The 23,080-nt window shown below is 41.7% G+C and overlaps 1 protein-coding gene across 6 annotated transcripts in view; it reads right to left on the bottom strand.

Moving 5' to 3' along the window:
• Positions 1-23,080, bottom strand: part of LOC140733155 (CSC1-like protein 2) — a 191,513-nt gene that overhangs the window by 8,010 nt on the left and 160,423 nt on the right. For 5 of the 6 annotated variants that reach the window (XM_073056084.1, XM_073056083.1, XM_073056082.1 and 2 more), the window contains 4 exons: positions 18,777-18,882; positions 9,516-9,683; positions 4,997-5,112; positions 1,747-1,806 (listed from right to left, as the gene is read on the bottom strand). In XM_073056084.1, the coding sequence (XP_072912185.1) occupies positions 1,747-1,806; positions 4,997-5,112; positions 9,516-9,683; positions 18,777-18,882 (450 nt within the window). The remainder of the gene's footprint in view (positions 1-1,746; positions 1,807-4,996; positions 5,113-9,515; positions 9,684-18,776; positions 18,883-23,080) is intronic. The other variant, XM_073056087.1, reaches the window with a different exon arrangement.

The raw sequence follows: 23,080 nt of genomic DNA, 5'->3' as shown, positions 1-23,080 counted from the left end.
TGTCTACCCCACATTCGAAATGAGCAAAGACCGATCAAATCCAGGCACTACTGAAAGCGCGTACATCCCTATTGCTTTGTTTGCTGATCTATAAATATTCAATTGAATGTTCCTTGATCCCCAAGAGAAAATTCAACCATAATATCTACAGATCCTTTCATGCCCCTTCCCACCTCTGTTATTTCAAAGTGAGCTCAGGTGTAAATATTCTCAGTGGGTTAAATGTGGATAGTTATTTAATTATTATATAAATGTGGTTAAAATTGCTAAAAGAAGAAATTATTTTGAGTGTTCAGAGTTGTGCATAATTAATGATCAAATATATTCATGACAGATTAATAATGGCAATAAAGGAATCAAGTGATAAGGAAATGTGTCATGCAACAACAGATTCAAGGAGCTGCATGAACTGCTGATTCTTTTTTGGACATTCTATTGATCTAGGGGAAGTACTCCAACAACTTCAATCGGATGGAAGTGTCAAAGAACACGACTGGAGATCAGCAATCTGCTTTCATAGCTAGGGCAGAGTTTCAACAACAGGGTTGGGTTACATTTATTTTCAATCCCCTTTTGCTTCCTGAAGCTTTGTGGTCTTTGTGCTCTGACAATAGTGCTAGATAAAGAATGCCAGGATATTAAGGAGTGGGGGCGGGGGTGTACCGGTGTCATGATTGTGCAGCAGTTAGCATGAATGTATCAGCTCCAGGTAACCCAGGTTTGATCTTGTATGGTGGTGGGAGAATATGCTGTCAATGGAAATGGTCCTCACTCTTCTCTCATATAAAATATTTAAAATCATGATGAGAAAGTTTAACCATAGGAGGACATTTGTCCCATATACATGCTGCCTCAAAAATGGAACAATTTAATCCCATTTCTCAGCAATGGCAGTGCAGAAAACGCCTGGAGTTATAATAGCATCCTGACAGTCTGATAGGATAAAGGTATCCGGAAGACAGCTGGAAGATTTCTCTAGAGAACATAACCATCTCCTTCTGACCAACAATTAATATCCTTTCTTTCAGGCATGACTTCAACCTTTTTTTTCTTTAAAAGGCATTAAAGATAGTTGTTTACTTTTTTCCTACATTTCAGTCCAACTAATTTATCTCTGGTTCCGCATTCAACACATGTCCATGTCTCAATCAGGCTTGTGATGAACTCTGGTTCATCATTCTTAACCAAGCCTATGCTGGACAGGTATGACAAGTAACTGGTGCTTGACTACTGACATTATTTTAAAAGAGAAATGTGTTGGGATCTAAATTTGCATTATATTTGCTATTGGACCAACGAGAAGTGATTATGGAATAGTATTAACAAGGATGGGCCATGACCTTAATTAATGCTGGAGCAGGACTAAAGGGCCAAATGGCTGTCTATTGTTATATATATTACACACACACACACACACACACACACACGTAGGAAATAAGGGTGCCCAAATTTCGTAAACAGAAATACCAGTGCTTGTGTGCTGCATACAGCTCCTTTAATCTGCACAACTCAACTAAATGTAAGTTAGCTCGTTTCTGGGAAGACCTGGCAGCATAATAGAGAGCAATTTGAAAGAAACTTTTCCTATAAGAATTCCCCATGTGAAATGGAATGATAGGAGAAAGACCCAACATGCAAAAATCAAGTCAAGGTTTCAAGTTTGATTGTTATGTATCATCATAAGCTGCAAGAATGATTTGGTAGAATTAGTCAGAGTTAATACCCAAACACTGTGGTGAGAATTACCAGTGTCCTGTAACAGGAATCATCCTTGGTACTTATTGCATCTCCTCGAGTGGAGGTTTGCTGAAAATCAATAGGGAAGGTTAAATTATCTGCAATTGGAAAGAAGTTCTACTAAGGGTCATTTTAATATTAGTACCAAGAAACTTAGATCCCTCTTCTATTAAAAAAATGATTTCAATCCTGGCTCTTTTACTAGAATACAGATCAGCACAGTACAGCACAAGAACAGGACCTACAGCCAACCACATCTGACATCAATACAAACTAATCCCATCTGCTGGCATGTAGCTAATACCCTTCCATTCCCAGCCTGCTCACATGCCTGTCTAAATGCTGCTGTATTTCACATCAGTTGTGTTCTGGGAAAAAGATAAAACACGCCAGTGTTTCCACTCCAGTTACCGTTACTCAGTGGAAAGTGAGGTTGAGCCTTATTGCAGAAGGACATGCCACAGACATCTTCCTTGGTTGAATGTAGAGCCTGATGGTACCCTCACCCTTTGAGATCAGAGTCAGTGAGCATTGGGGTGCTGTCCCAGATGGTAGATAGATGGATCAAGAAGTGCACAAGATGCAATTCTTTCAGAGGGAGGTAAATATTGCCGCAGAAGTTTCAATTACTTGAAACCAAGGAGAGAAACAACCAAAATAATATATATGTTAGGAGTGGTAATATGATAGTAACAAAAATTAACAGCAACTCCAGAGAGTACTTGAGGAGTGGATAAATCTCTATGGTAGAGTGCCCCTGATCTATATAGAAAGATAGAAAACCTATAGCACAATACAGGCCCTTCGACTCACAAAGCTGTGCTGAACATGTTCTTACCTTAGAAATTACCTAGGGTTACCCATAGCCCTCTATATTTCTGAGCTCTATGCACCTGTCCAGGAGTTTAAGACTCTACCGCATCCGCCTCCACCACTGCTGCCGGCAGCCCATTCCACACACTCACCACTCTCTGCGTAAAAAACTTACACCTAATATCTCCTCTATACCTACTTCCAAGCACTTTAAAACTGTGCCCTCTCATGTCAGCCATTTAAGCTCTGGGGAAAAGCCTCTGACTATCCACACGATCAATGCCTCTCATCATCTTATACACCTCTATCAGGTCACCTCTCATCCTCCATCGCTTCAAGGAAAAAAGACCAAGTTCACTCAACCTATTCTCATAAGGCATGCTCCCCAATCCAGGCAACATCCTTGTAAATCTCCTCTGCACCCTTTCTATGGTTTCCATATCCTTCATATAGTGAGGCGACCAGAACTACACATAGTACTCCAAGTGGGGTCTGACTAGGGTCCTATATAGCTGCAACATTACTTCTCGGCTCCTAAATTCAATTCCATGATTGATGAAGGCCAATGCACCGTATGCTTTCTTAGCCATTGAGTCAACCTGCGCAGCAGCTTTGAGTGTCCTATGGACTCGGATCCCAAGATCCCTCTGATCCTCCACACTGCCAAAAGTCTTACCGTTAATACTATGTCATCATATTTGATCTACCAAAATGAACCATCTCACACTTAAGTGGGTTGAACTCCATCAGTTACTTCTCAGCCCAGTTTTGCAACCTATCAATGTCCCGCTGTAACCTCTGACAGCCCTCCACACAATCCCAACCTTTGTGTCATCATATATATTGCAGACTTGAACTTTATGAATTAACATGTTCCACTGGAGAACAAGTAGATTCAAGTGGCCTCAACATATCCAGGGTAGAGAAGCTCAAACAGCTCCTCCAATGATTGACATGGCCAATTGTCCATGGATCCTCACCAACTCATGTGAAACAAAGGAAGGCAAGGTTACCTATAGAATTCTAGCCCAACCCTGAATCATTCTATGAAAAGGATCAGGAGAAAGAAATGATCCTAACAAATGGAAGATGATCCAGCTTCCCTTGACCATCTCCTGCAGACCCTCTAAAGATGTGGAGGTCAATGCTAGCTGAACTATTGACTGGGCACTAATACCAGATGAGAAGGGGAAAATCAAAGTCTCCATTGGCTAACTTCAACAGCATTTTAGTGTACATTATGTACTGAATGATGCATTATTCTATTATTGAGGCAAGTCTGCCTTTAAGGTTATTTACATGCCGGTGCAGTAAACATGTACATTTGTGCTAAAACACAGCAGCACGTTTGGCTCATCATCAAACACTAACTAACTTGTACAGATGTCGAAGGTATCCTGACTGGTTGCATCAGGGCTATTCAAATATGCAGGAATGTGAAAAGCTGAAGAGAGTAATGGACTCTGCCCATGCACTACAGGCACATCCCTCCACACCACTGGTAGTACCTACATTAGGCACTACCTCAAGAAGGCCACAGCTAATAAAGATCCACACTATCTGGGCCATGCCATCTTTGTGCAGCTACTATTGGCCAGATGGTACAGAAGCCTGAGGTCCCACACCACCAGGTTCAAGAAAAGCAAATTCCAGAAAAACATGTGACATGGGAGCAGAATTAGGCCATTCAGCCCATCAATCCTGCTCTGCCATTTCATTATAGCTGACCCATTTCCCTTTCAACCACATTTTCCTGCCTTCTCATAACTTATCATGTCCTGACTAATCAAGAACCCATCAACCTTTGGCCTTAAATGCACCCAGTATTTCAGCCTCCCCAGGCACGCATGGCAACAAAAACTCCACAGATTCACCACCCTCTGGCTAAAGAAATTGCTCCTCATCTCTATTCTAAATGGACACTCCTCTATTAAGGCTGTGCCCTCTATTCCATCTGCCACCTCTTTGCCTATTCTCCTAATCTGTTTACGATCTGCTGCTACTTCTCTGCTTCCTCAACACTACCTGCCTTTTCATCTATCTTCCCTTCAACCACTTAGTTCTTAAACCAAATGACAAAAACCCAATCACCACAATTTAGCAACACTATGAACACTGAAATACTTTGTGTTCTAATTGCGTTTTCTTACAAAAAATTGTGCATAATTTATATTGTTTTTCTTGTGAATGCTGCTTATATGATGCTATGTGCCAATGATGCTTCTGAAATTATGTTTTTCATTGCACCTGTACTTGTGCACATGACAATAAACACCACTTTAATTTTGAACTCCAGAGCAAGGATGTTGTCAACTATAATTAGCATAGTTTTCCTGTTTAGCCTACTTAATGAGTGTGAAGTGAATTTAAAACATACAGCCAGATCAGTAACTGAACATCAGTATCAAGGTTACCAAACATTCAAGCCAGATGAAAAGTTGCTTACCTTATAGTTATGAGCACTGAGATATTTGAAATGGCCAAAACAGACGTGAGAGAGGCAGATAACGATAGTGACCACCAGCACAACAAATGTAAACATGGACGTAGCAGCCAAGAATCCTGAAAATAATGATAAATTATTTAAGGTTATTATAGCGACATAGTGTATCTTCAATAGTGGCACCCTCAACAACAAAGTACTCCAAGTGAAGTCACTGCTGCAATAGGGAGAGGCAAATACTTGTAGGGATTTTAAGACAAGGATTCAAATTTTTAAAACATCAAAGCAATCAGTGATTAACCAGCTAGGTCAGAGCCCATGGGAAAGATGAGAAATAAAGATACAAGTGCACTTGGTTATGCTGGAAGCAGATGTTAAACTTTACAACTGCAGTCTTAGTTGAGGAAATAACTTGAGCAATTAACAAATTGTTAGTCAGTGCACTTCAGTCTAACAAATTGATTTGTTAGACTTAATTACACTGTACTTGATATCTGTGGCAGTGTTCAGCTATTGCTAGTTAGCTCTGAGATGTGTGAACAAGCAATCCAAGCTGTACGCCAAAATGCACAGAACCACTACTCAGACTTAGCATTACAAGTGCAGGAACAAGAATGAAAGTGACAAGTTACACTAAACTACATTATGTACAATGTAGAAGTATGGAAAAGATAGACTGAATTCTTAACACAATGGATTTGTAGCCACAATCTACTAACTGCATGGACACTCTTACTGATGATGTTCTCATATATGAATGCAAGCCTCATTCAAATTTGCAAAGTCCAGTCTTCTGAAAACATCCATCCACTCAGAAAGATGAGGTCAAGCATGCAAACAGGCCCTTCAGCCCAACTCATCCAAGCTAACCAAGATGCCCATCTAAGCTAGTCCTATTTACCCAAGTTTGGCCCACATCTCCCTAAATTTATGTTTTACCTGTCCAAATGTCTATTAAATGGTGTTATATCCTCCTTAGCCAATTCCTCTGGCAGCTCATTCCATTTACTCACTACCCTCTGTGTGGAGAAGGTGCTCCTCAGGTCCCTTTTAAATCTCTCTCCTCTCATCTTAAAATTTTGCTCTCAAGTTTTTAACTCTCTTTTACTGGGAATGAGACTGCATTCTCACATTCAATCTCACGTTTATTTGACCCAGAATTAATTGTGGTTTGCGGAAGAGGGCTTCAAATGTTTGCTACCATTCATTTGGTAAGATACTGCCTACTTCATGCCTAAAAGGGCAGGCTTCAATCTGTAAACTTTGCCCCAGGTCCTCTTCTTCTTAAACTGCAGAGATTGTGTTGCTATCTCTTCTATCAATTCCTTTTTGGCATCTGGAAAGCATTAATATCAAACTTCTGAATTCTAGACAACATAAAATGGCAGATTTCTGGGAAATGTAATAATAAGTGGCTGACTGAGGATTGTAGTGGTTTATCATCCAGTCATGAAGACAGGAGATGGGGTTTAAATAAAAAGAGGAGGGAAGAGTTTAAGTTTTTGTTGAGTTTTGACCTGTTTCTGGTATCAATCCAATTAGACTAACCAAGGATTTGGGAAAAAAAAGCATTAGGAGATATTGTGGATGCAAAACCTTTGAGACGGTCACTCTTATTATTTTGTAAAGATGGTCAGCAATTTGAGAAATCTTGGAGGTTAGAAGCTGTGGGAGGAAGGAAAGTACAGTAATTCCAATATAGACAATTCTTAGAAAAATAGAGGGCTATGGGTAACCCTAGGTAATTTCTAAGGCAAGGACATGTTCGGCACAGCTTTGTGGGCCGAAGGGCCTGCATTGTGCTGTAGGTTTTCTATGTTTCTATAACTCCTTCTTTCCCCCACACCCTCTGGTAAATGTACATTGTACTCCCTCTAAAGCCATCCTGTCGGTCTCCATGTCACAATTCTTTTGTTGCTTCTTATTTCTTAACATCCATGTTTCTCTCTGGCTCTCTATCCGAGCAGGGTGGAAATTGATTTGGCATAAAATTACATGCTTCTTTGAGCACCTTCTATTGCTTTACATCATTTAAAGAAATTTGTCCAGTTTACCACTGCCAGTCTCATCCCATAAAATGTTGCCTGATAATTCTATAATTTGACTATATTTCATTGACCCTTTGGAAACTATGACATTAAGAGATTTCTACACGTATCATAGATTTCAATGGGTGGCAGAGCAGTTAGCACTACTGTCTTATGGCTCCAGAGATCTGCATTAGATCATGACCTCTGATGCTGTCTGTGTGGGGTTAGCACACTCTGTGACTACCAGATTTCCCTGGTTGGCTCGGTTATCCTCCCATGTTCCAAGGTAGTGCTGCTAGATTAATTAACTATTGTAGATGACCCTCAGTAACCATATAACAATTACAGCATGGAAACAGGCCATCTCGGCCCTTCTAGTCCGTGCCGAACGCTTACTCTCACCTAATCCCACTGACCTGCACTCAGCCCATAACCCTCCATTCCTTTCCTGTCCATATACCTATTCAATTTTGCTTGAAATGACAATACTGAACCTGCCTTTACCACTTCTACTGGAAGCTCATTCTACACAGCTACCACTCTCTGAGTAAAGAAATTCCCTCTCATGTTACCCTTAAACTTTTGCCTCCCAAGTCTTAACTCATGTCCTCTTGTTTGAATCTCCACTACTCTCAATGGAAAAGGCCTCTGATGTCAACTCTATCTATCCCCCTCATAATTTTAAATACCTCTATCAAGTCCCCCCTCAACCTTCTATGCTCCAAAGAATAAAGACCTAACTTGTTCAATCTTTCCCTGTAACTTACCGGTAGGTGCTGAAACCCGGGTAACATTCTAGTAAACCTTCTCAGTGAAGGAAAAGATTCAAAAACAATTTAAAGGACATGCAAGATTAAGTACATTGCAAGGGTACAGAGAAAAGATGAGGGAAATTTTTTCCTCGGGGTTGCTAGGCTGGAGCCAACACAATTCCAATGGCTTGTTTATGTAAAGAAGTATGTTTTTTAAAAACTAAACCTGGTTCATTATTTATTATTAAACCTCAAATTAACTGTTTTATTATTAACTCTGCACTAGCTTCTTTGAAGAGCAACCCAATTATTTACATAACTGAAAAGCCACTGTCCCTAGAATAATTTTACTTGAAATTTAAACATTTATAAACAAGGTAATCATTTTAACACAGTGAACTAATTACAGTGCCTGTCATGTTGGAGGTTAACATGTCTTAGCCATTAGTACAATAGATAAAGTACTTATCTATTCAAGAGCAGACAGACTCCTAAGTGAAGAATTCACAATAACCACTATCGTTTAAGGGTGTAAATACAAACACAGGTCCTCCCAGGTTACTGACTATGTACAGTCTGTGCATACAAATGAGAACTTGGGACGATGGGTGGGATGGATTTGCTGGCTGCTGCTGGGCTGCAGATATCTTTTGCCATGTGGGAAACCAGGTTAAGAACAGTTCACAGGAATGGAACCCTTCTGTAGCCTGGTGAGGACATGTATCAAGAACACAACCTTAACTATATAAGTCACTTCTTTGTCAATTATAAGAACACCTAGCTATTTCTGAAAAATAAACAGGGGTGGCACAGTGGTTAGTTCTGCTCCAGTGACGAGGATTTGACCCCGATTTCCAGTGCTGTGTGGAATTTGCATTTTGTCCCTGTGATCATGTGGGCTTCTCTGGGTGTTCCAGTTCCCAAAAATGTATGGATTGGTAAGCTAACTGGCCTCTGGAGTAAGTGAGCAGTAGAACATGGAGGGTGTTGATGAATTTGGGACAATACAATAGACTGGTGCAATGTGATGATTGGTTAGCCAAGGGGTACTTTGTGCCTTTGACTTCAAGATTTCATATTCTGATACACCTAATGACCAGTATGAAAGGAAGTTCATGTCTTTCAAGCTAGAAAGCACAGTTTATCAGCAATTTATCAGAGGCAAGATGGCACTGATAAGTGCGACTCTTTGAATGCAGCTCAGATGGGAATCATCAAATATTCCCCTCTTAGAACTACTACAGCTGAAATCCAGTCACAGCCATGGGAACTTCAGTAAGAAGCGTCATTTTAAGATGTCTAAAAAAAAATCTATTGATACTCAAAAATCAGCGGATACCCAACTGCTGACTGGGGTCACGAGTACAGCTCCCCTTTAAGGAAAAGGAAGTGTGGAAGAAACAATTGAAATGCAGATGCCTTAGACTCCCCAAATCCTGACTATCCTGCTGGTGAATGTACAGTCTCTGGAAAACAAAATTGAAGACCTCAGAGCAATTTTGTAGTATGACAGAGACTGCTGTGTATTTTGCTTCAAGAAACTTGCTGAACTAGAATGCAGTTGTGCTTGGAAGTGAGAATGAGGCACAGTGTAAGTGGCAAGCAGCAGCTTTGGTATTTGTAAGAAGGGGAGGACCTGTACTTTTATTTGCACCTTAGCATTGAAAGCATAGTGGTCAAGTGTGCTTGCTATTGTAGATACTTTTGTTTCTGGCTGGTGATGCGTGACAATCATCTCACCTGTTCTTACAGTGGAGAAGAAAAGCAGACACAGCAGGCAGAGAATGGGAGCCGCCACCACCTGATTCACTGCACCGGAATGGATCTTCTTATCCAGTTTAGCAGGCAGGTAGGCATAGTACAGATTGTAACGATCCACCAAATGTTTCAGAAGCATGTACATTAAACCTGATGGCAAAAAAAACACACCTTTGAACATACTATAAAATGAAAAATATATAGTCAGTACAACATTACCTTGGTTCTGTGTTGTTCTTGCATACAAATCTTTAGTACATAGAAACATAGAAAACCTACAGCACAATACAGGCCCTTCGGCCCACAAAGCTGTGCTGAACATGTCCTTACCTTAGAAATTACCTGGGGTTACCCATAGCCCTCTATATTTTTCTGAGCTCCATGTACCTGACCAGGAGTCTCTTAAAAGTCCCTATCCTACCCGCCTCCACCACCGTCACCGGCAGCCCATTCTATGCACTCACCACTCCCAGCGTAAAAAACTTACTCTTGATATCTCTCGTGCTAGTCATTTCAGCCCTGGGAGAAAGCCTCTGACTATCCACACGATCAATGCCTCTCATCATCTTGTACACCCAGCAATGAGGGAATACCTTTTAACAATGAGGGAATATTAAAAGTAGGGAGGCCGGGCAAAGTCTTAGGCATTGGGAGAGCTTAGCAGAGACAGGGGTAAAGATTTTTAGACTTTCGGCAAATGAAAGACAGACAGATACAGGTGGGAAAAGAGAGGACTGAGAAAACAGGCATGGTGAAGACGTGGCGATGAAATGCTCTGTAGGCAAACACAGCAGTGAAATATAACATCAGGAAAAGACCACCATTTGGCACTTCGAGCTTGCTTTGCTATTTCAATAAGTCCATGGCTGACCATACAACAGCTTTTTCCTTTCAAGCTTCCATGTCCCATAATTGCTCCAAAGTCCAAATTCAAATTGATCTCAGTTTTAGATGAACAGCTGCTGGGTGGGAAAATTCCAAAGATACAGTACGAGAGTGAAGAAATTTTTCTCCATCTCTGCCTTATAGGGCCTATCCCATTATCTGTGACCCTGGCTCTGGCACCTCATTTAAGGGAAACATCCTCCCTATATTTATCCTACCGAGTACTCTAGATTTTTAAAAAAAAACTCCAGTGGCTACCTGGCTATCTCGATCTCTCCTCAGATGACAGGCCTACTGTCCTAGGAGCCAATCTGGCTGAATGTTCACTGCACTCATGCTAAGCACATTTAATTTTGTTTCAGTAAAACCATAAATAATACACCAGGTTTACAATTACAAAGTCCTCTGTAATTGAACGAAGGCATCCCTAGTCTCTTATCTAATTCCTCCAGCAAAATTGCAACGTATCATTGCTTTTCTGAATGCCCTACCTGTTGGCATTTAGTGACCTGTGTACAAGGACACTGAGCTCTTTGAACCTTAAGACTTCCCAGTACTCTATCTGATTTTTAAAAAAATCTGAATATTCAGAATTCAAGATTAAAAAGCCAGGATGGGACTGGACTTGGAGGTGAAGTTCTTGGAGTACTCACTATCTTTTAGGTGGCAGAGGTCACAGGTTTGGGATACGCTGACCACATACTCTGTCTGCCAAGATAAGTGGGTGCTTCCTGCACTACAGGAATGCTCCAGTCCACCCTTGCACTAGCAGCAGCTTACTAATGTTAAGCTGACTGGAGATTTGTTGGAGGATTATAACATTATAGGAGGCATAGGTAGAGTAGACAGCCAGTATCTATTTCCTAGGATTGATGTGTAGTACCAGAGGTGAGAAGAGTAAAGTACAAGGGATAAGGTTGAGGCAAGTTCTTCCTTTAAAAAACGGAGTGACAGAGGCCTGAAATGCACTTCCAAAGGTGGTGGTAGGCCAGGTACCACACAAGGCTCTTAGATAGGCACATGAAAATGTAGAAAAGGGAGAGATATTTATTTACTACTGAGATACAGTGTTGAGTAGGCCCTTTGAGCCACACCGGTCAGAAATCCTCCAACTTAATGCTAGCCTAATTACGAGACAATTTACAATGACTAATCAACCTACCAACCGGCATGTCTTTGGACTGCAGGAAGAAACTGGAGCACCAAAAGGAAACCTATGCGGTCATGGTGAGAACATACAAACTCCTTGCAGGCAGCAGTGGGAATTGAAGCTAGGTTACCTGTATTGTGAAGCGTTGTGCTAACCTCTACGTTACCATGCTGTTCTATGGTCAAAGGTCAATGTGAAGGGAGTACAATGGAAAAGAGGAACCTCGAAGTTCAAGTGCATAGTTCGTTGAAAGCAGCGTCACAAGTAGTCAGAGTGGCCTTACGCTTTGAAGACTAAATAATAATTCTGTTTCACCCACAGTTGTCAGAGCACTGAGTATAGGAGTTGTGACATTATGTTGCTATTGTACGAGTTGCTGATGAGTGCGGAAAGAGGGATTAGATTAATTAGGAGTCACCTGTTGAATTAGTTTGGCACAACAACAAAGGCTGAAAGGCCTGCCAGGTGCTGTACTGCTCTAGGTTTTATGTTATCTGACAAGTGGTAGAATAAATGTGAACCTGAGGGACTGATCACGTGTAGACTAACAGAATAACACTGCAGGCAGAAGGGGTTGGCTTCTCCTATTTCTATGACTTATAGGCCACTTAAACTAAGGCATTACTCACATTTCATTAAAGCAATTTTATTTGGTCTCCCAAAAGAGATCTAGAAGATTATAAGGCTAGCAGAAATAAGAAGAAAATTAGGAAAGCCAGAAGGGGCCATGAGAAGGCCTTGATGGGCAGGATTAAGGAAAATCCCAAAGGCATTCTACAAGAATGTGAAGAGCAAGAGGATAAAACGTGAGAGAATAGGACCAATCAAGTGTGACAGTGGAAAAGTCTGTATGGAACTGGAGGAGATAGCAGAGGTACTTAACAAATACTTTGCTTCAGTATTCACTACGGAAAAGGATCTTGGTGATTGTAGGGACGACTTACAGTGGACTCAAAAGGTTGAGCATGTAGATATTAAGGAAGAGGATGTGCTGGAGCTTTTGGAGAGCATCAAGTTGGATAAGTCACTGGGACCGGACAAAATGCATCCCAGGCTACTGTGGGAGATGAGGGAGGAGATTGCTGAGCCTCTGGCGATGATCTTTGCATCATCAATGGGGATGGGAGAGGTTTCGGAGGATTGGAGGGTTGTGGATGTTGTTCCCTTATTCAAGAGAGGGAGTAGAGATAGCCCAGGAAATTATAGACCAATGAGTCTTACCTCAGTGGTTGGTAAGTTGATGGAGAAGATCCTGAGAGGCAGGATTTATGAACATTTGGAGAGGTATAATATGATTAGGAACAGTAGCAGATGTAGTGTTTATGGATTTCAGCAAGGCATTTGATAAGGTACCCCATGCAAAGCTTATTGAGAAAGTAAGGAGGCATGGGATCCAAGGGAACATTGCTTTGTGGATTCAGAACTGGCTTGCCCACAGGAGCCAAAGAGAGGTGGTATACAGGTCATATTCTGCATGGAGGTTGGTGACCAGTGGAGTGCCTCAGGGATCTGTTCTGGGACCTCTACTTTTCATGATTTTTATAAATGACCAGGATGAGGAAGTGGAGGGATGGGTTAGTAACTTTGCTGATGACACAAAGGTTGGGAATGTTGTGGATAGTGCGGAGGGCTGTCGGAGGTTAGAGCAGGACATCAATAGGATGCAAAACTGGGCTGAGAAGTAGCAGATGCAGTTCAACCCAGATAAGTGTGAGGTGGTTCATTTTGGTAGGTCAAATATGATGGTAGAATATAGCACTAACAGTAAGACTGTCAGCAGTGCAGAGGATCAGAGGGATTTGGGGTCCAGATCCATAGGACACTCAAAGCTGCTGCGTAGGTTGACTCTATGGTTAAGAAGGCATACGGTGTATTGGCCGTCATCAATTGTGGGATTGAATTTAAGAGTTGAGAGATAATATTGCAACTCTATAGGACCCTGGTCAGACCTCACTTGGAGTACTGTGCTCAGTTCTGGTCGCCTCACTATAGGAAGCCATAGAAAGGGTGCAGAGGAGATTTACAAGGAGTTGCCTGGATTAGTGAACGTGCTTTATGAGAATAGGTTGAGTGAACTCGGCCTTTCTCCTTGGAGCGACGGAGGATGAGAGGTGACCTGATAGATGTGTACAAGATGATGAGAGGCATTGATCGTGTGGATAGTTAGAGGCTTTTTTCCCCAGGGCTGAAACGGCTAGCACGAGAGGTCATAGTTTCAAGGTGCTTGGAATTAGATACAGAGAAGATGTCAAGGGTAAGTTTTATACACAGAGAGTGGTGAGTGCGTGGAATGGGCTGCTGGTGACGGTGATGCAGGCCAATATGATAGGGTCTTTTAAGAGACTCCTGGATAGGTACATGGAGCTTACAAAAATAAAGGACTATGGGTCACCCTAGGTAATTTCTAAGGTAAGGACATGTTCGGCACAGCTTTGTGGGCTGAAGGGCCTGTATTGTGCTGTAGGTTTTCTATGTTTTTATGTTCCACCATACTATCTAAACAGAGCCCAAGATGCAATGAATGCATAGGGAGAAGCAGAAATAGTTTGAGATGATTTCCACAACTTAAAGTCAAAACGGCTTCTATAGGGACTTTCTATAGGGGCACAATTATACACAGGTTGGGGCACCCTGGTTGGTATAGGGGCACCCTGGTTGGTATAGGGGCACCCTGACTGGCTGTATCACTGCCTGGTACGGGAACTGTACTTCCCTCAATTGAAGGACTCTGCAGAGAGTGGTGCGGACAGCACAGCGCATCTGTAATGTGAACTTCCTACTATTCAGGATATTTACGAAGACTGGTGTGTAAAAAAGGCTTGAAGGATCACTGGGGGCCCAAGTCACCTCAACCATAAACTGTTCCAGCTGCTACCAAGGTACCACAGGATAAAAGCCAGGACCAACCAGGACAGCTTCTTCCACCAGGCCATCAGACTGATTAATTCATGCTGACGCAACTGTATTTCTATGTTATATTGACTAAGCTGTTGTACATAATATTTATTATAAACTGCACACTGCACATTTAGACAGAAATGTAAAGATTTTTACACCTCACATATATGAAAGATGTAAGTAATAAAGGAAATTCAATTCTGGTTATAAATGACAAGAAGATATTGTAATTGGCATTTCTATAAACACATAATCATAGGTTACCATTGATGGGGATTTGCTTGAAATATCTCGATCCAATTAGAAAATGAGAGTTTTAATGAGAAATTTAACAACATGAAATGACAATTATTTTATAAATGCTGAAAAAAGTCTAGTTTCTTTTATGAGGCATCATTGCTACTTATGTATTTCAAAATTAAATAGAACCAATTACTATTGATAATAAAGTTGGAACATCTCCAGTGTGCATCACAGGTGTTCTTCCTGTGGTTGCTGAACTTGCATTATAAACTCTTCACCCCAGAAGAATCACCTCCCAAGCATGTTTTTACCCTCCAGCACTCAGCTTCCTGTTTATACTTAACATCTGAACAGCTGGACCTTCAAGCAGCATGAGAATTAAAATCCACTAGCAATGATCCAGATGCAAAATGACCTCTCTGGTGAGCAGAATCATTGTTTAGTCTTCACTTAGGAATGCTGCATGTTAGGAAAATGTGCTTTCAATCTCTAATCCAGAGAATGTAGGCTGTCATTTCAAATGAGATTACAGGTTGTTGAGAATATGGGAAAAATTTTTTAAAAAGGGATTAATGCAGGATTAGTGTAAATGGGTGTTTGACGGTTGGCATAGACTTGGTAGGTTGAATGGCCTGCTCCGATGCTGTACGATGCTGTGGTAAATACAAATTACTGTTCAGCTTTCACCACAGGCTACTTGAACTACTTGACAATACTAGACTCCATATACTGGTACCAATGCACATTAAACGAGCTCTGGTTTAAAATCGCGCTGGTGAAGCACAGCGACGACTTGTTGGAAGCAAACAAAACTACTAGCTACTTTATTAATTGTACACTTTCTTAAAAACAATCACTACAATTAATAGCCTGTAACTTCCCTTTTGGAGTTGAGCTTTTGAACTGCCTGTTCAGCAGTGTGAATTGAAGTCTTAACGGTGTGGGACAGTTGCAGTGTGGTGTGTACAGGTCGAATTGAGGTCTGAGAGTGGGGAATGAGCCAATGTTTGGAGTGGACAGCAGAACTGAGGCAATGCAGAGTTGAGACAGCGGGGCCCAGGCCCAAGAGTGAGGAACAAGCTGTTGTTTGACCGATTTAAGTGCAGGGGAAGAATGGAAAGGTCAGCATGGGCCAAATCGAGGCAGGAGGTCCCAGGTCTGAGAGCATATCAAAGTAGCAGCATTCCTTTAAATAGTACAGTAACACAGCAAAAAGAGCGTCAAAAAGCACATTGTACAACTGTTTCTAAAGGCCTGGAGAAGATTAGAGAAGTGCAGAGGGACAAGACGAAAAAGGGAATAGAAACTAAATTGAAAAGTTATGATTATATTTAACCAGCGGGATTGCATGCCTATGTATATGGGGCTGACAGGTGAATGGAACAGTGAGAGTCCGGACATGTAGCTGCTCTGTACACTTCAACTATTGAGCCTTGCCCACTGAAGAGATCACGCTGCCCTATAACCCTCTTTGAAAGCTGTCCAGTTACTTGGATCCCTTCTGCCACAAGGGATCTGCAAGAATTTCAAACATAACACACTTACTTATAAACTCCAATCCCAATGAAATATTTGCAGCATTAGTGAAACTGCTGATAGGCACCAAGGGACAACAAGTTCAGTGGTGAAACAATGCGTCTCTCGCACGGAGGGATGAAGAATTTCAGTGCTCTTATCATGAGGGTTATTAAGTTGAGGGAGGGTTTGACATTCAATCATCTAGTGGTGTTTCCCTTCTGCCTCCTAGAGTTTTCCCAGCACCTGATACGAGGTGCTGACACCTGGATAATATTCTGGTACAGCTCTACAAGTGAACAAGTGTCACCAAGCCAACTAATCAATGAGTGCATTATAACTGGGCAGGATCTTTTGTTCATCTTATTTTCCAGGAGATCCTTTGGGACACCTAGCCAATTCTTCGCTTCCTCGCGTAGAAGTACAGTAGCCATTTTAAGCTTGGTTGAGGTCAGCTTCTTTAGCAGTGCAGCATTCGCAGTTTCCATTCTCAATAACAGACCACGTTGTAGGAAGCTTGCAAGTATAAAAAAAATGAAGTGGAGGATGCTATTATGTCAAAGCAACCTCCACTGCCTGCACCACAAAGTGCCTTTAATTAAATGGGGCCACTAATGCTCTGCAACTAATACACTTTATTGTAGCTCACATGCATTCTGTTGAGAGACATTGTGATTAGCTGTAAACTAATAACTGAAAAATTATTTCATTTATAGTTACAATATTGGGAAACTAATCACGCTCATTACAAGAACCATGTCCTCACTGCATTGACGGTAATATTCCAGGAGAGGTCACTGTGAACCACATGAAAGCATCAAATGGGAATTGACGCTGAAATATTGGTTTATTATGGGCACAAGTATCGAGATATGACAGTCTCCAACCTGACTGCATCAACTTCCATTACTGTAGCTTCCAGTAGTTTCTCTCCCCACCTCCCCTTTTACCTCTGCTCTTCTCCTCACCTGTCACCTCCTGCCCTCCTTCCCTTTCTCCCACGGTCCACTGTCCTCTCCTATTAGATTCCTTCTTCTTCGGTCCTCTACCTTATCCACCTAACACCTCCCAGCTTCTTACTTCCCCCTTCCTCAGCTTCACCTGTCCATGGCCAACTTGTACTCCTTCCACTACCCCCACCACCTTAGTCTGGCTCACCCCACTTCTTTTCAAGTCGCGATGAAAGGTTTCACCTAACATTGTAAATCAGTGAGTTGTTTGTTATGTTTCTCCTCTCACTGTGAAATGGCGACACCTCTTTTTCCCTTATCAGGGAGAGAGGGAGCCTGTGGTATGTCAAATACCAGGTGAATGAGTAGTCTTTGAGGTGCTGCACGTCTGTGTCTTTACTGATGCTTTGTTGCACACTTGAGTGTTCGGTGAGGGGTGCCGATGCTTTTTTGCTGGTGGGGGTTAGGGGTTGTTGCTTTGTTGCTGCTTATGCGTGGAAGGGGGAGCTGGGGGGGGGCTTTGGGGTTCTAACATTTAACTGTCATTCATTCTTTGGGGCACTCTTCTATTTTTGTGGACGGTTGCGAAGAAAAAGTATTTCAGGGTGTATATTGTATACATTCCTCTGACATTAAATGTACCTCTGAAACCTTCGATACTGTGGATTTCCAGCTTTGGTAGAATTTCTGAAATATAGTGAAAAGCTTTTGTGTTGTCATCCAGACAGCACCAGCCATAATTATTTTTGAGGTAGTGAAAAGAAACCAGAACGTGGAAAAGAATGGAGGAGTTAGAGAAGAGAAATAAAGAACAAGGGCCACAACAAGGTACTTTGGGAAATCAAGGGCTCATTCTGTTCTAGAGTCTGTTAAGTGGGATAGAAGCTGTCCTTGAACCTGGTGGTTCATGCCCTTAGGCTTCTATATCTTTAGCCTGTCAGGAGGGGGAGGAGAGGGAATGACCAGGGTGGGAGAGGGCCTTGATTATGTTGCCTACTTTTCTGAAACGGTGACAAGTGTAGACAGAGTGGAGACTGGTATGTGTAACGGACTGGGTTGTACTCACAACTCAGCAATTTCTTGTGGTCTTAGGCAGACATTAGCTTTTCTGTTATCCTGCTCTGTACACAGGCCTTTCCTTCCTTTTTTAAAAAGCAAAGGCAATTGCATCTGGGATAACCTACCCACTAGATGTGTGAAACTGGGGCAACCCACTGTTCAAAGGGAGGGTGCATGCACCAGGGAAACCCATCGTCCATATCAGACAAAGTCCCCAAATACTGGAAAACCACATGAGAAGTCCAAAAACTCAGATGGGGATTTGACATTGAGATTGCTTAAACCAAGGGTCACATCTGAAATAAAACACTGAGCAGTTCTAGCACAATCGCAGCATCCAGTATAATGCACAGATGAATGTCAGGAACTGCATTTTAGACTATTATTATTCTGTATTTATTATTAATTAAGCACACTGTTAAATATGTTTTAAATGTTGCTGCTGTAATGCAAGAAATTCCCACTCATGATCAATAAAGTATTATTATTTATGGAAGGGGCTGCACTTTTGGGATAAACCAATCTTGTCCATTAAGCACTCACCAAATGGAACGATAATGGGACACGTGATGCTGTAGGTCATAACAACAGTGAAGACACACATCATCCACCCATAAGCTGCTCCAAACTGGAACTCGTACGCTTGATGCTGGAAGAACAAACAATGTACAGAATTACAAACAACAAAGAAAGGGTAGGCAATGAGTTAACTTCTCCCCCATAGTAGAGGTGCCCTTAACCAGAGAGTACAGGTTCAAAGTCCAGAATAAGAAGCTTAAATAGGATAAAAAGGAAGGCTTTTTTCCATGCAGAGGGTGGTTTAATTTTGGAACCTACTGCTGAAACAGTGGTGGAGGGAGACTCACAATATTAATTATCTAATTAAACATGTGAATCACAAGAAGCAAGATGTAATAAACTAGCTGGTGATCAATGGAATTCATATATATTGATACTCGATGGTTGCATGGACAGGGTGGGATGAAGGGCCTAGTTTTTAGTTTGTACTTCTATGGCTTTAAGAATCCCGCAGACAGACACATCAAACCAAACTTCAAAGCTCAGCAGTAATGCCTGCTAATCTTAAACTCTACAGACCAGCTGGATAGAAAGCAGCTAAAGAAGCAACGGCATTAAAGAGAGGCTTCTGTATGCAATTTGAGCTTAGCTCACGTTATTGAGTTGAAGTCAGTTCACTAACAGAACAAATATTGGCCTGAATTTAAAAAAAGCAGTCATAGTTACACAGACTGGAAACAGGATCTTCTGCCAAACTGAACCACGCTGACCAAGGTGCTTTCCTGAGCTAGTCCCATTTCCCACCAAAATCTTTCCTATCTGTCCAATTGTCTTTTAATCATAATTGTACCAATCTCTACAAATTCCTCTGGCAGCTTGCTCTATATACTTACTAATCTCGTGTGAAAACCTGTCTCTTAGGCCTTCTTTGGAACTTTCTCTTCTCACCTTAAACCTTTGCCCTCTAACCTGGAAAAAAACCGGTGACCATCCACTTTATCTATGCCCCTTATGATCTTATAAACCTCCATAAGGTCACTCCTTAGTCCCTTCCCTCCAGCGTTAACAGTCCCAGACTACCCAGTCTCTCCAAATAACTCATTTTTGAGCATCCTAGAGAATCTTATCTGCACCATTTCTAGTTCATCTTATATTTTCTATAGTATGGCAACCAGAATGGCACACAATATTCCAGGTGTGGTTTTACCAATATTTAGTGTAGCTGTAACATGATATCCCAAATCTTCTCAAGATTGTGTACACTGAAAACAAGGGTGCCATTTGCCTTCTTCACTACTTTGTCTACAAGTGTCACCACTTTCAGGAATCAATGTACCCACCCCTGGATCGTTGTTCTACTATGTTCCCCAAGGCACGATCACTTACTGAGCATGTCCTTCCCTAGTTTAGCTTCCCAAAATGCATCTGACAAATTTGCATTAGTCAGAGGTAAATACTGTCAGCACTTACTTAGCTCATTCTCTCAGCTGATCTAGATCTTGTTTGTAACCTTAGATAACATTCGCGCTTTCCTTCACACAACCCATTTTCGTGTCACTCTCAAATTTAATCAGGCCACCTACATTGTCATCCAAATGGGTAATATAAATGACAAGTAACAGGGAACCCAGAATAGATCCCTGTGCTATAACAAGAGACGACACAAACTTGGGTTGTTTTCTCAGAATGGTGGAGGCTGAGGGGAGATCTGGTAGAGGCATAGATAAAGTAGGCAGACAATATCTTTCTCCAAGGGTTGAAATGTCTAATACCAGAGGGTATGCATTTAAGGTGAGAGGGGTAATTTCAAAGGAGATGTGAGGGGCAAGATTTTTTTTTTAAAACACATAGTGTTGGGTACCTGGAATGTGCTACGTGGGGCGGTGGTAGAGGCAGAGACTTTTAAGAGGCGTTTAGATAGATGAATGTGAGGAACATGCAAGGATATGGACATTGTGTAGGCAGAACAGATCAGTATAGATTACTAATTTGTTTGGTACAACATTGTGGACCAAAAGGCCTGTTTCTCTGCTATGGTGTTGTAGGCACCACTGGGCACAGGCCATCAGTCTGAAAAACAACCATCCTCTATCCCATGACTCCCACATCAAGCCAATTTGTGACGAAGTTAATAGCTCACTGATCCCATGACATCTCATCTTCTAGACCAGTCTACCATGTGCGATTTTGTCAAGTCTTACTAAAGTCCACGTAGACCATGTCTGCTGTCCTACTCACCAATTCTTTTGGTTACCTCTTCAAAACGAAAAATCAAAGTTTGTGCATGGTGAATTCCCATAGACAAAATTATGACGTCTATTCCTAGTCAGCCCTTGCCTTACCAAATGCTGATAGATCCCATCTCTATGAGTCCCTTCCAGTAACTTACCCACCACTAGCGTCAGAATCACTGGTCTGCAGTTTCCTAACTTCTTACTGAAGCTCTTAGATTTAGACACAACATTAGCCACACTTCAGTCTTCTGGTAACTCACTAGAGCTAGGGAAGATACAGAAAACTCTGACAGAGCCCTTACATCTTACCTAACCTCCCACAATATCCGAGGATACACTTGGTCAGATCTCAGGCATTTAATCAGCTATGTGCTGAAAATTAAATCATCTTCTCTTCTGCAATTTTGTAAAACACCAGCATGTGAGAACAGAATAATCCACAGTGTTTTCACACCTCAACCTAGTTGCAGCCTAATCCACTAGGTTGATCTTTTCTGAGTATTTCCACCTGTCCTTTAACCATGGATGGTTACTCAGCACAAATCAACTCTCTGACACAAGGCACAAGTAATGTACAGATCACAAAAACATCAACGGCTCAAGCAGCGGACATTTTTCTAGGGCTAAGTATGCTGTACAGAGGAGAACAACAACTAGTCTACAATTTGTGATGTTTTGTTTGATGTTAAAACTGTCTCTTTGAAGTGGAAATATCCTGCCTATACCAGAATCCCACAAAAGGAAATAAAAAGCAAACAGAAAATATTAAACTGCACTTCACTGGTGCTTTTCAATTGATTTCAGTAAAACTGATTCAAAAACTATTTATTCATTGTTTTGTTATCTTATTTAGCTGCAGAAGCCAAATTAGTTCTTTCATAGAAACATAGAAAACCTATAGCCCAATACAGGCCCTTCAACCCACAATGCTGTGCTGAACATGTACTTACTTTAGAAATTACTTAGGGTTACCCATAGCCCTCCATTTAAAAGTCCCTATCATATTCGCCTCCATCACCATCGCCAGAAGCCCATTCCACGCACTCAACACTCTCTGCATAAAAAACTTACCCCTGACATCTCCGCTGTACCTGCTTCCAAGAACCTTAAAACTGTGCCCTCTCGTGTTAGCCATTTCAGCCTTGGGAAAGCCTCTGACTATCCACACAATCAATGCCTCTCATTATCTAATACACCTCTATCAGATCACCTCCCCTCCCCCGCCACTTCAAGGTGAAAAGGCTGAGTTCACTCAACCTATTCTCATAAGGTATGCTCCCCAATCCAGGCAACATCTTCGTAAATCTCCTCTGCATCCTTTCTATAGTTTCCACATCTTTCCGTGAAGTGACCAGAACTGAGCACAGTTATCCAAGCAGGGTCTGACAGGGTCCTTTATAGCTGTAACATTACCTCTCGGCTCCTAAACTCAGTCCCACGGTTGATGATGGGCAAGGCACTGTATGCCTTTTTAACCACAGAGTCAACCTGCGTAGCAGCTTTGTGTGTCCTATGGACTCGGACCCCAAGATCCTTCTGATCCTCTACACTGCCGAGAGTCTTACCATTAATACTATATTCTGCCATCATATTTGACCTACCAAAATGTACTACATCACACTTCCCTTGCAACACACAGAAAATTCTGGAGCAACTCAGCAAGCATCTATGGAAAACAGTATAGTCGAAGCTTCAGGCTGAGGCCCTTCATAAGACCCTTTGCCCTGATGAAGTGTCTCAGCTCGAAGTGTCGACTAAACTCTTTACCATAGATGCTGCTTGACCTGCTGAGTTCCTCCAACATTTTGTGCATGTTGCTTTTATTTCTAGCATCTGCAGATTTACTGTTTTTAGCTCTTTCTTGAGCTGTTGGGGATGGGGGGGGGGGGGGGGAGGAGGATAAAAGCTGGGGGTTAGGAAAGTTCTTTCAGACTGGGGTTCCAGAATTCTCAGAAATCAAGAGGCACATTAAGGGGATTCAAAGGCATAGCTCAGAAGATCAGATTTCCATGGGCTATATACAGTTGTCCCCCACTTTACGAATATTTGTTTTACGCCACTTCGCTTTTACAAAATACCTACATTAGTAACCTG

The sequence above is a fragment of the Hemitrygon akajei genome, chromosome 9 (genome assembly GCF_048418815.1).
Source record: "Hemitrygon akajei chromosome 9, sHemAka1.3, whole genome shotgun sequence".
Lineage (NCBI taxonomy): Eukaryota > Metazoa > Chordata > Chondrichthyes > Myliobatiformes > Dasyatidae > Hemitrygon > Hemitrygon akajei.
Note: the sequence above shows the minus strand (reverse complement) of the source record. Positions and strands in the feature narration are given on the sequence as shown.